Below are 16336 nucleotides of genomic sequence, written 5' to 3'. Positions count from 1 at the left end.
ATGGCGTTTCACCTCTTTACAATCGCTTATTATTTTCACTTTATTTTCAATTGTGATGGTTTTCCGTCAGTGGAACAGAAAACTGTGGATTTTATGTTCTATCGCTGAGCAGCAGTGAATCGTCTGATTGGCCTATCAGAGTTCTCTTTAGGAACTAGTTGACTTTGATCAGTATTTCTGATCTGGCTATTGTTCACGATTGCACTTAATAAAAATAATACAGCAGCAGCCGCGGGCGGCGGATCTAATGCTGCTCTGGGTCCTGAAGTCCACCTGCACTGAGGCAGGTTAAGTGGGACAAGTGGGGACGGTGCTGACTGGAAAAGGGAGGGGGCAGAGTGAATCTTGCTAAGAAATATTTAAGCCAAGTACAAAGTTACACACTCAACACAGTGTTAACGGCAACGACTTAAAATGGAGGACGGTGTTCTCCTCCCTCTGTAAGTACAAGTTGTCCATAGGTTGGACGTTCATAACTCGGGGACTGCCTGTAGTTAAATTCTACGTCAGCTTCCAGTCTCCCATCTATTTCACTGCTTCTTTTGATCCTACTCATGTAGTTTTGAATGCTCCGTAGTAGCACCAGAAAATCTGCTCACCAGCATATTAGTCCGCCTCCAGTTCAGGTGCAGTCTGCCACCCCTCCCCTTGAACAGATCACTTCTGTCTCAAAAGAAATCCCTATGATCCAAAAACCTTCAGTTTCTTTTGTTCAAATATTGCTGTGTTCATATTCCAGTAGTTTGGTCATGCTTGTAATTGTAAAGTCCAGGCCAGTATATTCTGTTATTTTGTGGGTTTATTATATTCAGGGTATTATATTGTACGTGGCCTATCAGCGGCGCCAACAAAGCTTTACCAAGAGGGATTTCGCTCAGGTTGGCGGTAGTTTTTTAAAAAAAAGCTTTGAGAGCGTTTGTCCATTGTACGTGGCCAATCAGCAGCTATAACCAGTGCACCAGTTGTGAGTTAGCAGGGAAGGTTTTGGCATAAAAGGGAGACACTGCCTAGCAGAGCAGTCATTGACAGAGTGATCTGAGGCAGAGTGGTCGGGCTTCGGCAAGGTAAGTGGGGAAGTGGTCTTCATTTTTTTTTTCTTTTTTTAGAGGAATAAGGAGCATGTCTGTAGGGTTTGTACTTTGCTCTAGGTGTCAGATGTGGGAATCCTGGGAATCTTCCAGTCTCCCCGATGGCCTCGTGTGCTAGGTGCACCTAGAATGTAGCTCCTGAGAGACCGTATTAGGGATCTGGAGATGTGGCTTGATGACCCACTGCTTATTAGGGAAAGTGAGCCGGAGGTAGATAGGAACTACAAGGAGTTAGTCACCCCGAGGCTGCAGGAGTGAGATAAGTGGGTAACTGTCAGGGAAGGGATGGGAAGAGCTCAGATAGAAGAGAGCACCCCTGTGGCCATTCCTCTCAGTAATCATTATCTCGATTTGGATGCTGTTGGTGGCGGGTCAGGTGACCTGACAGGACGAGCACGGTGATCAGATTTCTGGTTCTGTGGTGTAGGAGGGAGAGAAGATGATGAGGAATGCGGTTGTCATAGGGGATTCCATAATGAGAGGAACAGACAGAAGGTTCTATTAGCCTGATAGAGATACCAACATGGTGTGTTGCCTCCCAGGTGTCAGGGTATGGAATGTCTTGGATCGAATGCAGAGTATTCTGAAGGGAGAGGGTGAACAGCCAGAAGTCCTGGTACATGTTGGTACCAATGCCAAAGGTAGAAAAAGGCTGAAGGTCCTGAAGAGAGAATCCATGGAGTTGGGTAGGAAGCTGAAAAACAGGATCTCAGAGTAGTAATCTCATGATTGCTACCTGTGCCACGTGCTAACGAGTGCAAGTGTTAAACCTTTCTTCTGATTATTACTTACTACCCGATGCAAGAATACACAGTACTAAGGAGAATAAAGCAACAGCTTTTTATTTAGTGGCCCGTCACTAGAGAGACCTCCTTAGGCATAAGCAAGAGCCTGTTCCGGAGGTCACTCCCCAAAGACCAGAGATCCAAAGTTTATAATATCATTTTTTGCCACGTACACAGGAAACACTTTCTTAGCTACCCCCACAATCACATGTCCAGCAACAGTGGTATTTTTGAGGAACAGACCAAAAATTCAGACCACTGGGACAATGTGCGTCATTAAATGATACAGTTCCGCAAATTTGTAGACAGCTTATAATTTTAGATTACCACCTCCCACAGATGCAAAGCCATTTTAGACAGGGTATATATTTTTAGATTACTACATCCTACAGGTGCAAAGCCATTGGTATGTGTGTGGCTGCCATCAAACTAGCCCTTTTACCATCTCACAAGAATAGCATGATTAGGCATATTAATGCTTGGCTGAGACTCTGGTGAAGGGGGCAGGGCTTCGGGTTCCTGGATCATAGAAACATAGAAAGCCTACAGCAAAATACAGGCGCTTCTGTCCACAAAGCTGTGCCGAACATGTCCTTACTTTAGAATTATCTAGGTGTACCCATAGCCCTCTGTTTTTCTAAGCTCCGTGTACCTATCCAGGAGTCACTTAAAAGACCCTATTGTTTCTGCCTCCACCACCACCGCCAACCCATTCCACTTACTCACCACGCTCTGTCTTTTTAAAAAAAAACTTACCGCAACATCTCTTCTGTACCTACTTCAAGAACCTTCAAACTATGCCCTCTCGTGCTACCATTTCAGCCCTGGAAAAAGCCTCTGACTATCCACATAATCAATGCCTCTCATCATCTTGTACACCTCTATTAGGTTACCTCTCATTCTCCGTCACTCCAAGGAGAAAAGGCCAAGTTCTCTCAACCTATTTTCATAAGGCATGCTCCCCAATCCAGGCAACATCCTTGTACATCTCCTCTGCACCCTTTCTATGGTTTCCACATCCTTCCTGTAGTGAGGCGACCCGAATTGAGCATAGTACTCCCAAGTTGGGTCTGACCAGGGTCCGATACAGCTACAACATTACCTCTTGGCTCTTAAACTCAGTTCCATGCTTCATGAGGGCCCATGCACCGTATGCCGCCTTAACCTGTGTAGCAGCTTTGAGTGTCATATGGACTCGGACCTCAAGATCCCTCTGATCCTCTACAATACCAAGAGTCTTACCATTAATACTATATTCTGCCATCGTATTTGACCTACCAGAATGAACCATCTCACACTTATCTGGGTTGAACTCCATCTGCCACTTCTCAGTCCAGTTTTGCATCCTATCAATGTCCTGCTGTAACCCCTCCACACTATCCACAACCCCCCCCAACCTTTGTGTCATCAGCAGATTTACTAACTCATCCCTCCACTTCCTCATCCAGTTCCTCATCCAGTTTTTATTTTTTTTTATAAAAATCACAAAGAGTAGGGGCCCCAGAACAGATCCTTGAGGTACACTACTGGTGACAGACCTCCATGCAGAATATGACCTGTCTACAACCACTCTTTGCCTTCTGTGGGCAAGCCAGTTCTGGATCCACAAAGTAATGTCCCCTTGCATCCCATGCCTCCTTACTTTCTCATTAAGTCTTGCATGGTGTACCTTATCATATGCCTTGCTGAAATTCATATATACTACATCTATGGCTTTATCTTCATCAATGTGTTTAGTCACATCCTCAAAAAATTCAATCAGGCTTGTAAGACACAACCTGCCTTTGACAATGCCATGCTAACTATTCCTAATCATATTATACCTCTCCAAATATTCATAAATCCTCCCTCTCAGCATCTTCTCCATCAACTTACCAGCCACTGAAGTAAGACTCACTGGTCTATAATTTCCTGGGCTATCTCTACTCCCTTTCTTGAATAAGGGAACAACATTCGCAACCCTCCAATCCTCTGGAACCTCTCCCGTATCCATTGATGATGCAAAGATCATCGCCAGAGGATCAGTATCTCCTCTCTCACTTGATGCTTTCTAAAATCTCCATCACATCTTCTTCCTTAATATCTACATGCTCAAGCTTTTCAGTCATCCCTACAATCGCCAAGTTCCCTTTCCGTAGTGAATACTGAAGTGAAGTATTCATTAAGTACCTCTGCTATCTCCTCCGGTCCATGAACACTTTTCCACTGTCACACTTGATTGGTCCTATTCTCTCACGTCTTATCCTCTTGCTCTTCACACACTTGCAGAATGCCTTAGGGTTTTCCTTAATCCTGTTCGCCAAGGCCTTCTCGTGGCCCCTTCTGGCTCTCCTGATTTCATTCTTAAGCTCCTTCCTGCTAGCCTTATAATCTTCTAGATCTCTATCATTACCTAGTTTTTTGAAACTTTTGTAAGCTCTTCTTTTCTTCCGGGGCATCTTCTGGGTGAGATATGACCTGTACAAAAAGGATGGATTACACCTGAACCCAAAGGGGTCCAATATCCAAGCAGGCAGGTTCAAGGGAGCTGTTAGGGAGGGTTTAAACTAATTTCATGGGTGTGGGGTGGGGAACAGGAGTGATAGGGCTGAGGAAGGGGAAAACAGAAATAAAGCAAAGTTAGCGTGCAACAAAAATGATGGAAAGGACAGGCAGGAGATGAGGCATAATCACAGCCAAGTAAGATGAGTTTCAGGTCAAAAGAGGTGTGGAGCAGTTAAAGCAGGAAGCCATAAATACTGGACTGAAATGTTGTATTTGAATGCATGCAGCAAAAGAAATAAAATGGATGATCCTGAAATTCAGCTGCAGATTGGCAAGTATGATGCTGTGGCCATCTCTGAAACTTAGCTAAAGGATGGTTACCATGGGGAGTTGAATGTCCAAGGATGTATGGTGTATTGGAAAGATAGGATAGAGGGGTGGTGTGGCCCTAATATTAAATCATTAGGAAGTGATGAAATGAGCGGAAGGTGTAGAGGCTCTGGGTTGAGTTAAGAAATGGCAAGGGTAAAAGGAGTCTGTGGTTAAGAAGGCATATGGTGTATTGGCCTTCATCAATCATGGAATTGAATTTAGGAGCCGAGAGGTAATGTTGCAGCTATAATGGACCTTAGTCAGACCCCACTTGGAGTACTGAACTCAGTTCTGGTTGCCTCACTACAGGAAGGATTTGGAAGCCAGAGAAAGGGTGCAGAGGAGATTTACAAGGATGGTGCCTGGATTTGGGAGCATGCCTTATGAGAATAGGTTGAATGAACACGGCCTTTTCTCCTTGGAGCGAAGGAGGATGAGAGGGGACCTGATAGAGGTGTACAAGATGATGAGAGGCATTCATGTAGATAGTCAGAGGCTTTTTCCAGCGCTGAAATGGTTGCCACAAGAGGATATAGGGTTAAGGTGCTGGGAAGTAGGTACAGAGGAGATGCCAGGGGTAAGTTTTTTATTCGGAGAGTGATGAGTGCGTGGAATGGAGATAGTGATCATAATTCTATTTCCTTTACAACAGCATTGGAGAGAGATAGGCAATGGTGGTGGAGGCGGAACGATAGGGTCTTTTAAGAGACTTTTAGATAGATACATGGAGCTTGGTAAAATAGAGGGCTTATAGGTAAGCCTAGTAATTTCTAAGGTAAGGACATGTTCGGCAGAACTTTGTGGGCCGAAGGGCCTGTATTGTGCTGTAGGTTTTCTATGTTTCTATGACCCTATTGGCAATTGTATACAGACCTCCAAACAGCAGCCGGGATATGGATTACAAATTACAGCAGGAGATAGAAAAGGTATGTCAGAAGGACAATGTCATGATAATCGTTGGGGATTTTAACATGAAAGTGGATTGGGAAAACCAGGCCAATACTGTACTTTGAGAGAGAATTTGTAGAATGTCTTAGGGATGGCTTTTTTGAACAGCTTGTTGTTTAGGCCACTTGGGGATCGGCTGTGATGGATTGGGTGTTCTGCAATGATCCGGAGGTGATAAGCGAGCTTAATGTTAAGGAACCCTTGGGGAATAGTGATCACAATATGATCGAGTGCACTTTGAAATTTGAGAAACTAAATTCCAATGTGTTGATATTTCAGTGGAATAAAGGAAATTACAATGGCAGGAGAGGGGAACTGGCTAAGGTTGACTGGAAAGGGGCACTTAGCAGGAAGGACAGCAGAGCAGCAATGGCTGAAGTTTCTGTGAAAAATGAGGGAAGTGCAAGACATGTATATTACAAATAAGAAGACATTTTTGAATGGAAGAAGGACACTACCGTGGGTGATAAGTGAAATCAGAGCCAAAAGAGAGGGCTTACAAGGAAGCCAGAGCTAGTGGGAAGATAGAGGATTGGGAAGCTTTTAAAAACTTGCAGAAGGAAACTAAGAAGGTCATCAGGAAGGAAAAGATGAATTATGAAAGGAAGCTGGCAACAAATATCAAAGAAGACACTAAAACCTTTACATGTATATAAAGGGTAAAAGAGAATTAAGGGTAGGTGTAGAAACAATAGAAAATAATGCTGGAAATACTGTAATGAAAGACGCAGAGATGGCAGAAGAAGTGAATTCATATTTTGCATCAGTCTTCACAGTGGAAGACACCTACAGTGTACTGGACAGTCAGGAGTGTCAGGGAAGTAAGGTATGTGCAGTAAAAATTATGACTGCGAAGGTGCTCAGGAAGCTTGATGGTCTGAGGGTGGATAATTCTCCTGGACCTGATGGAATGCACCCTTGGGTTCTGAAGGAAGTAGCTAGAGAGATTGCTGAGGCATTAACAATGATCTTTCAAGAATCAATAGATTCTGGCATTGTACCAGATGACCGGACAATTGCAAATGTTACTCCACTATTTAAGGAAGGTGTGAGGCAGCAGAAAGGAAGCTATAGACTTGCTAGTCTGACATCAGTGGTTGGGAAGTTGTTGGAATCGATTGTTAGGGATGAGATTATGGGATACCTGGAGGCACATGACAACATAGCCAAAACCTACTGCAATTTTTTGAGGAAATTACAAACAGGGTAGACAAAGGAGATGCAGTAGATGTGATATACTTGGATTTTCAGAAGGCTTTTGCTAAGGTGCTGCACATGGGGCTGCTTAGCAAGGTTAGAGCCCATGGAATTACAGGGGAGTTACTAGTATGGGTGGAGCATTGGCTGATTGGCTGATTGGCAGAAAACAGAGTGGGAATAAAGGGATGCTATTCTGGCTGGCTGTTGGTTACCAGTGTAGTTCCTCAGGGGTCGGCGTTGGGACTGCTGCTTTTTACGATGTAACTCAATGATTTGGACTATGGTCTTATTGGATTTGTGGCTGAATATGCCGATGATACAAAGATAGGTGGAAGAGCAGGTAGTGTTAAGGAAAGAGAGAACCTGCTTGAGAGGCTTAGATAGTTTAGGGCGATGGGCAAAGAAGTGGCAAATGAAATACAATGTTGGAAAGTGTATGGTCATGCACTTTGGTGAAAGAAATAAACGAGCAGACTATTATTTAGATGGGGAGAGAATCCAAAGTGCAGTGATGCAAGGGGAGTCCTTGTGCAGGATACCCAAAAGGTTAACCTCCAGTTTGAGTCAGTGGTGAAGAAGGCGAATGCAATGTTGGTATTCATTTTTAGAGGTATAGAATATAAGAGCATGGATATGATGTTGAGGCTCTATAAACATACTCATGAGACCACACTTGGAGCATTGTGTGCAGTTTTGGGCTCCTTATTTTAGAAGGGATATTTTGACATTGGAGAGGGTTCAGAGAAGATTCACAACAGTGATTCCATGAAAGAAAGGGTTGCCGTATGAGGAACATCTGGCAGTTCTTGGGCCTAATTCCCTGGAGAATGAGGGGGATCTCGTAGAAACATTCCGAAGGTTGAAAGGCCTGAACAGATTAGGTATGGCAGAGTTATTTCCTATGGTAGATGAGTCTAGGACAAGAAGGCACGACTTCAGGATTGAAGGACGTCTATTTAGAACAGAGATGCAGAGAAATTACTTTAGTCCGAGGGTGGTAAATCTGTGGAATTTATTGCCACAAGCGGCTGTGGAGGCCAAGTCATTGGGCGCACTTAAGGTAGAGATAGGTAGTTTTTTTGATTAACCAGGACTTCAAAGGGTATGGGTAGAAGGCAAGGAAGTGGGGATGACTGGAAGAATTGGATCAGTGTGCAATTGAATGGTGGAGCAGACACAATGGGCCGAATGGCCTACTTCTGCTCCTATATCTTATGGTCTTATGATTGACTTTCATGGTTTCTATCAATATTGCAATCACTATGATAATTGTGTCCAATCAATACTGTTGATTCATAAGACCATGAATATGGTCAATCTATAGATATTGATTGCAGTGCATCTTTGCTTTTATTATTGACATGAAAGCAAGAGTGTACTGCTGGGGCTTGATAAAGTGTTGACCAAAGCATATTTGGAGTATTGTGAAAAACTTTGGGTCTGATATCTAATGAGATGTGATGGTCTTGGAGAGGGTCCACAAGAGGTTCTCAAGAATGTACTCTGAAATAAAAAGCACAACAAATGAGTATTTAGTGTTTCTGGACTTGTTCTCAATGGAGTTCAGAACAGGTGGGAGGGGGGCATGGAGACTCTTTGAAACCTACCAGCTATTGAAAAGTTTGGGTGGAGTTGATGTAGTGACTTAAACTGAGATGAGGAGGAATTTCTTCCACCTGGAGTGAGGTGAATTTCTTGAATTCGTTGCCATAAATGACCATGGAGACCCAGTTGTTGAGTGTGTTTAATGCAGAGATTTGATAGATTCTTGATTGGGGGTTAATTGGGGGAGGTTGGGAGAAGTTGGTTGAATTAAAAAAAGCCAAGATTTAATGGTGGAGCAGAGTTGATGGTCTGATTGGCCTAATTCTGCTCCTAAATCTTGCCTCATGTTTTGCTCATATTTACATAGATTAGGGTAGGATTGAGTATGGTCAGGATAAAGTGAAAAACCTTGTGATAATAGCATTCCAAGATATTTTTTTTATATTTTCAAGGATTGCAATCAAATTCCAAAGTGAGTTTGTAAGTTCTTCATTTATACTAATAAATAATATATTTTATGTCTGTTACACAAAATATTCTTTTCTGAGTTACGATCTTTTTCTTCTGTAGAATGTTCTCTGTAGGTATCACTTCAAGAAAACAGCTTTTTAACAATCCTCTGTTTGTGTATCTGAGTTGTGGGTGGATGCATAAACCAAAATTTTACTGGACCATCAGCATTAGATAGTCAGTGAAAACTGATAGTTCTTACCAGGAGTTCCCATTTTTCATAGCTATGCCCTCATAACTCTAAATGGTGCTATAGAAATTGAGTATGATTTTAGTATCCAATTTTGTTACTGTCTTATAAATCAATCTATTTTGTTTGTGCAAGAAGCGTTCTGTTCATCATATGGACTACTGGTAACAAAACAATTCTTGAAATTTCAGAAGTAAAATTCAGACCTGTATTCATTAGTAATCTGCTAACTTTCCTTTAGTTTTTATGTCAAAAATAATTTTGTGTTTTTTTGCTTGTTGCTTTAATGCTCTTTACAGTCAATTTTAGATTTCTTTTTGAGGCCATATTCTAGATTTCTACTATTGCTAAAGTTATTATGATCTATGCCATGTAGAGGGAATTGGGAATGATGCTAATTCCATACCAGTTCTTCAAAAACGTGTGAAGAGGCAAGAAAATCTTCTACAACGCTGCAAAGAGATGATTCATGTCCATAAGGAGCGCTGTGCCCAGATGACCAATGAAAAGGAAGCCCTTCAAGAGCAATTAGATGAACGCTATCAAGAGCTGGAGAAAATAAAGGTGAATTTAAAACCTGACAATCTTCTCATCTCTGAATACTCCTGTTCATCCCATCTAGACTCAAAATAGTTTACTGGTTCAAATATAGTGTAATACTGAGTATTTTCTCCTAATAATATTATTTTGTAGTCAACGTGACTTGGTAGATTGGATTGAGAATTGGTGGTGGGTAGTGTTATTCTAGCAGGTGGTGTTCTGCAGAGGTCACATCTGGGATTTCTGTTTGTTATACATGTCAGTGATCTGAAGTAAAGTGATTGGCTGATTATAAAAAATATAGATGGCACAAGAATGGAAAGAGCTGTGGATTATGAAGAAGGTTGTCAAAGTGTACAACAGGGTATAGAACAGTTGTAGGTTTGGCTGGAGAAATAACAATGGGTGTTTAATCCAGGAAAATGTGAGGTGTTAATTTTTGAGAGGTTAAATGCAAGGAGAAGGTATACAGTAAATAGCAGGTCCTTTAAGAACACCAATGTACAAAGGGATCTTGTCCATTACTGTCTAGAAGTGACAACAGAAATATGCGAGGTAGTAAAGAAGGCATTTGGCATACTTACCTTCACTGGTCAGGGTGTTGTGTATAAGAGGCAGGAAGTCATGTTGCTGTATAAATTGTTATACAGTATAGGGTATCCCTATACCCTGTGAGGGTCAGGGATAGTAACACAGCTGCAGGAAAAGGAGGAAGTCATGGAGGGATTTTCTACTGAGTCATTGCAGGTTAAAGTCAGAAACAGGAAGGGGGCAATAACTCAAGTGTTTTTATAGACCTCCTCCCCCATAGTAACAGAGACATCGAGGAGCAGATAGGGAGGCAGATTCTGGAACAGTGCCACAATAATAGGGTTGGGTGATTTAACTTTCAGAATATTGACTGGCATCTCCAAGAGGTTTAGATGGAGTGGAGATTGTTAGGTGTGTTCAGGAAGGTTTCCTGATGCAACAAGCCATCTAGAGGAGAGGCTGTTCTTGATCTGGTTTTGGGAAATGAACCTGGTCATGTGTCAGATATCTCTGGGAGAGCATTTTGGAGGTAGTGATCACAACTCTTATCTCCTTCACCATAGTGCTGGAGAGGGATAGGAGCAGACAGTTTGGGAAAGGTAGGGGGAAATAGTTTATTTGGCAGGAACTTGAGTACATAAATTGGGAGCAGATGTTCTCAGGGAAATGCACAGCAGAAATGTTCAGGGAACATTTGCATGGCGATCTGCAAAAGGTATGTTCCATTGAGGCATGGAAAGGATGGTAGGGTAAAAGAACAATAGTGTACAAAGGATGCAGAAAATCTAGTTACAGAAGAAAAAAATAAACTTACAGAAGGTTCAAGAAACTAGGTACTGTTAGAACTCTAGAAAATTACAAGAGTGCCAGGAAGGACCTCAAAAATGAAATTAGGAGAGTTAGAAGGGGCTATGAGAAGGCCTTGGTGTGCTGGATTAAGGAAAACGCCAGGACATTCTTCAAGTATATGAAGAGCAGGAGGATGAGCCGTGTGAGAATGGGACCAATCAGGAATGAGAGTGGAAATGTGCATGGAGGTGGGAGATAGCGCAGGTACTTAATACCTTGTTTCAGTATTCACCAGTGAAAAGAACCTTGGCAGTTGTGGCGATGACTTGCAGCAGACTGAAATGCTTGAGTGTATAGACATTAAGAAAGAGGATTTGCTGGAGATTTTGAAAGATACTAAGTTAGGTAAGTCAGCGGGGCTGGACGAGATATATCCCATGCTACTGTGGGGAGTGAGGTGATTGCTGAGCCTCTGGCAATGATCTTTGCATCATCAGTAGGGATGGGAGAAGTACCAGAGGATTGGAAGGTGCAAATATTGTTCCCTTGTTCAAGAAAGGGAGTAGAGATAACCCAGGACCAGTGAGTCTTAATTCAGTGGTGGACAAGTTGTTGGAGAAGATCCTGAGAGGCAGGATTTATGAGCATCTTGAGGGACATAATCTGATTAGGAATAGTCAGCATGGCTTTGTCAAGGCAGGTGGTGTCTTACGAGCCTGATTGAATTCTTTGAGGATGTAACAAAACACATTGATGTAGGTAGAGCAGTGTATATGAATGTAGTGTATATGGTTATCAGTAAGGCATTTTCCATGCAAGGCTCATTCAGAAAATAATGAGGCGTGGGATCCAAGGAGACCTTGCTTTGTGGATCCAGAATTGATTTGGCCACAGAAGGCAAAAGGTGGTTGTGGATGGTTCTTATTCTGCATGGAGGTTGGTGACCAGTGATGTTCCGCAGGGATCTGTTCTGGGATCCCTCCTTTTTGTGATTTTTATAACTGACCTGGATGAGGAAGTAGAAAGGTGGATTAGTAAGTTTGTTGATGACATAGAAGTTGGAGGTGTTGTGGATAGTGTGGAGGGTTGTCAGATGTTACAGCGGGGCATCAATAGGGCACAGAACTGGGCTGAGAAGTGGCAGATGGAGTTCAACCCAGGTAAGTGTGAAGTGGTTCATTTCGGTGGGTTAAATTTGAAGACAGAATATAATATTAATGGTAAGACCCTTAATGTGGAGGATCAGTGAGATCTTGGGGTCCATGTCCATAGGACACTCAAGGCTGCTGTGCAGGTCAACAGTGTTAAGAAGGTGTATGGAGTGTTGGCCTTCTTCAACTGTGGCTTTGAGTTCAAGAGCCATGAGGTAATGTTACAGCTATGTAAGACTTTAGTTACACCCCACTTCCCTACTTGGAGTACTGTGTTCAGTTTTGGTCGCCTCATTACAGGAAAGATGTGGATACTACAGAGAGACTGCAGAAGTGAGTTACAAGGATGTTGCCTGGATTAGATAGCAGTTGAACTTGGGCTTTTCTCCTTGGAGCGTCGGAGGATGAGAGGTGACCTGACAGGGGTGTAAAAGATGATGAGAAGGATTGATGCCAGAGGCTTTTCCCCAGGGCTTAAATGGCTAACACGAGGGGGCACAGTTTTAAGGTGTTTGAAAGTGGGTATAAAGGGGATGTCAGAGGTAAATTTTTCCACACAGAGTGGTGGGTGCGTGGAATGCACTGCCAGCAAAGCTGGTAGAGGCAGATACAATAGGGTCTTTAAGAGATAGGTACATGGAACTTAGGAAAATATAGGGCTAGGCGGTAGAGAAATTCTAGGCAGTCTCTTGAGTAAGTTATATGTTTGACACAACATTGTGGGCTGAAGGGCCTGCAATGTGCTGTAGAATTTTATGTTTTCTGTGTTTAGTTTGACCACATTTGGACTGTTCTCTGCAGTTCCAGTCACTGAATTATTGGAAGGGTTTGGAGAGGGTTGAGATGAGGTTCATCAGGATGCTGCTAAATTAGCTGTAAGGAGAGGTTGGACAAACTATTTATCCCCCTCTGGATGTTGGACGCTGAAGGATGCCCTGATGGGATGTACAGTTATGAGAGCCATTGTGATGGATAGGTTGTCAGATTCTTTCTTCCCCTAATGTAGTAAGTAGTCTGCTGTTCCACGAGGCAATACATACATGTGAGAGGGGCACAAGAGCAAATGGACCTAGATATATGTGTATATGAGTCATTACAAGTGGCAGGGCAGAAAGTAATGATGGAGATGAACAATTTTGGGCTTTATCAATAGAAGAATTGTGTATATCAGCAGAGAAATCATACTGAACATTGATGTTCCCTTAGTTGGGATATTGAATTAAATTCTTATAAACTTCATGATCAGATGAATATGAATGCTCGAATTGTACAGAACAGAACCCTGAGATATTTTAGATATTAACCAAGCTGTTGGCAGTCATAAGGTCCATAAATATATAGGTTGGTTATACTCACTGCCAAGATTAGTGACAGTGTTATTTTTGGAATAATGAATGTGACTGGAGCAAAGAAAATTGGAGCTCAAGCAGGTGTATATGAGTCTGGTGCACCAGTGTCTTTTGCAGGTATACTTTCTGGGTGTAAGTGACTGGACCAGACTGCAATGCACCAAAATGACTTTCAGTGTCATGACTGTCATGAAGTCAACATTGAATTAGAATTTGAACTAAGTCCTGGATAATGGCAGATATAAATGAAACCGGTCTCTGTCCCAATTGCCTCAAATTGGGCACAGCATAGATCCTCTTCTAATTTTCGGCCCAAAGAGCCAAGTCCAGGTGTGTGGTCTGGATATTGCCCTCGGGTTCTGCAAGGTCTTGAAAATTTGTATTAAAATATGTTCACCTAATTTTGCATTTTGTCAGAGAATTAGAAACATAGAAAACCTACAGCACAATACAAGCCCTTTGGCCAACAAAGTTGTGCCGAACATGTCCTGCCGTAAAAATTACTGGGCTTACCCGTAGCCCTCTATTTTTCTAAGCTCCATGTATCTATCCAAAAGTCTCTTAAAAAGGCCCTATTGTATCCGCCTCCATCAGCCAAATTAATAATATGATTATAGCTGGGTATTAGAAATCTTGACTTGAAGCCAGCCAACAATGATTCAGCTGGGAGCTCAGAGAATTCGACCGTGTAGGTAGGATTTAAGCCTACCTGGTCAATACCTGTGGAGGAGGGGGAACTGCGCAGGCGCGAGTGACGTCAGCGTCGAGCGCGCACTTTAAAAGGCAGGATTTCTTGTCAGAGCGGGCAGCGGAGTCCGTGGAAGCAGAGTCCTGGGCTTTGGCTAAGTGGGCTTCGGCGTAAGGGGACTTCGGTAAGCTTGTGTGATTGCTCGCTGAGAGGAAGAAGGTAAGGTCGCTAGGTGCTTTTTAGACTTATTCTATTAATCCAGTTCAGGTATGGGGGAGACAGTCAGAGCAGTGGTGTGCTCCGTATGCAGTATGTGGGAGGTCAGGGTCAACACAGTTGTCCCTGATGACCACACCTGCAAAAGGTGCGTCCAGCTGCAGCTCCTATCAGACCGAGTTAGGGAGTTGGAGGAGGAGCTGGATGAACTACGAATCATTCGGGAGGTGGAGGCAGAGATAGATAGGAGTTATCAGGAGGTAGTCACACCAAAAAATCAAGAAGTAGGCAGATGGGTGACGGTCCAGAGAGGCAGGGGGAGCAGGCAGAGAGAGCAGAGCACCCCTGCGGCCATTCCCATTAACAATAAGTATACCGTACTGGATACTGTTGATGGGGATGACCTACCAGGAATGAGTTGTAGTGGTCCTGCCTCTGGCACGGAGGTTGAACCCTCAACTAGAAAGGGGAGGAGGGAAGAGAAGAGAGCGATAGTTTTAGGGGACTCTATAGTTAGGGGGGCAGATAGGAGATTTTGTGGGGCAGATCGGGTTCTTGGATGGTATGTTGCCTCCCTGGTGCCAGGGTCCGGGACATCTCAGATCGGGTGCAGGCTATTCTTGAGAGTGAGGGCATGAACCCAGATGTAGTGGTCCATGTAGGGACCAATGATGTAGGTAAGGTGAGTGAGGGGGTCCTGCTTAGAGAGTTCAGGGAGTTAGGAGTGAAGCTGAAAGGCAGGACCTCCAGGGTGACAATCTCGGGATTGCTACCTGTGCCACGTGCGAGTGAGGCAAAGAATAGAATGATTATGCACATTAATACGAGGCTGAGAGCATGGTGCAGGAAGGAAGGATTCAGGTTTTTGGATAATTGGTCTTTGTTCCAGGGACATTGGGATCTGTTTCGAAGGGATGGTCTACATCTGAACCGGAGGGGTACTAACATTCTTGCAGGAGTATCTGTCAGTGCTGCTCGGGGGGGTTTAAACTAGATGTGCAGGGGGCAGGGATCCAGATCCAGAGGGTTGGTCAGAAGGTGCATGGGGTTAAATGTGTACAAGGTTTGGGTGATCTTGAGAAGGTCATCAAAATTCAGGGTGCAATTTGCCCGATGGAAGTTCAAGGAGCTGGGTTAGGTACAGTAGACAGTGTTTTAAGCAAAGAGAGGAGGAATGGGCTAAGAATTCTATACTTGAATGCGCGTAGTGTCAGAAATAAGACAGATGAGCTTGAAGCTCAGATGAAAATGGGGAACTACGATATTGTTGGGATAACGGAGACATGGCTGCAAGGGGATCAGGCCTGGGAATTGATTGTACCAGGGTATACGTGCTATCGTAGAGACAGAAATATGGGAAGAGGGGGTGGGGTTGCCCTGTTGGTGAGGAATGAGATTCAGTCCTTAGCAAGAGGTGACTTGGGAACAGGGGAAGTAGAGTCTGTGTGGATTGAGCTGAGGAACAGTAAGGGTAAAAAGACCCTAATGGGTGTTGTGTACAGGCCCCCAAACAGTAGCGTGGATATTGGGTACAAGTTGATTAGGGAGTTAACATTGGCATGTGCTAAAGGTAATGCAGTCGTTATGGGAGATTTCAACATGCAGGTGGACTGGGAGAATCAGGTAGGTGCTGGACCCCAGGATAGGGAGTTTGTGGAGTGTCTAAGGGATGTATTTTTGGAACAGCTTGTGCTTGAGCCAACCAGGAACGAGGCTATTTTGGACTTGGTGATGTGTAATGAACAGGAATTGATAAGTGATCTTGAAGTAAAGCAGCCATTAGGAAGTAGTGATCATAACATGGTAAGTTTTTATCTACAATTTGAGGGGGATAGGGGCAGATCAGAGGTGTCAGTGTTGCAATTAAATAAAGGAGACTACGGAGCCATGAGGGAAGAGCTGGCCAAAGTTAAATGGGCGGATGCCCTGGCAGGAAAGACAGTGGATCAG

The 16336-nt window shown here is 43.4% G+C and overlaps 1 protein-coding gene across 4 annotated transcripts in view; it reads left to right on the top strand.

Moving 5' to 3' along the window:
* Nucleotides 1-16336, top strand: part of golga4 (golgin A4) — a 192904-nt gene that overhangs the window by 67270 nt on the left and 109298 nt on the right. For all 4 annotated transcript variants that reach the window (XM_059971108.1, XM_059971100.1, XM_059971093.1 and 1 more), the window contains one exon: nucleotides 9499-9686. In XM_059971108.1, the coding sequence (XP_059827091.1) occupies nucleotides 9499-9686 (188 nt within the window). The remainder of the gene's footprint in view (nucleotides 1-9498; nucleotides 9687-16336) is intronic.

Source organism: Hypanus sabinus, chromosome 1 (assembly GCF_030144855.1).
Source record: "Hypanus sabinus isolate sHypSab1 chromosome 1, sHypSab1.hap1, whole genome shotgun sequence".
Taxonomy (NCBI): domain Eukaryota; kingdom Metazoa; phylum Chordata; class Chondrichthyes; order Myliobatiformes; family Dasyatidae; genus Hypanus; species Hypanus sabinus.
The sequence above is the reverse complement of the archived record's forward strand: the minus strand, read 5'-3'. Positions and strand labels throughout refer to the sequence as shown.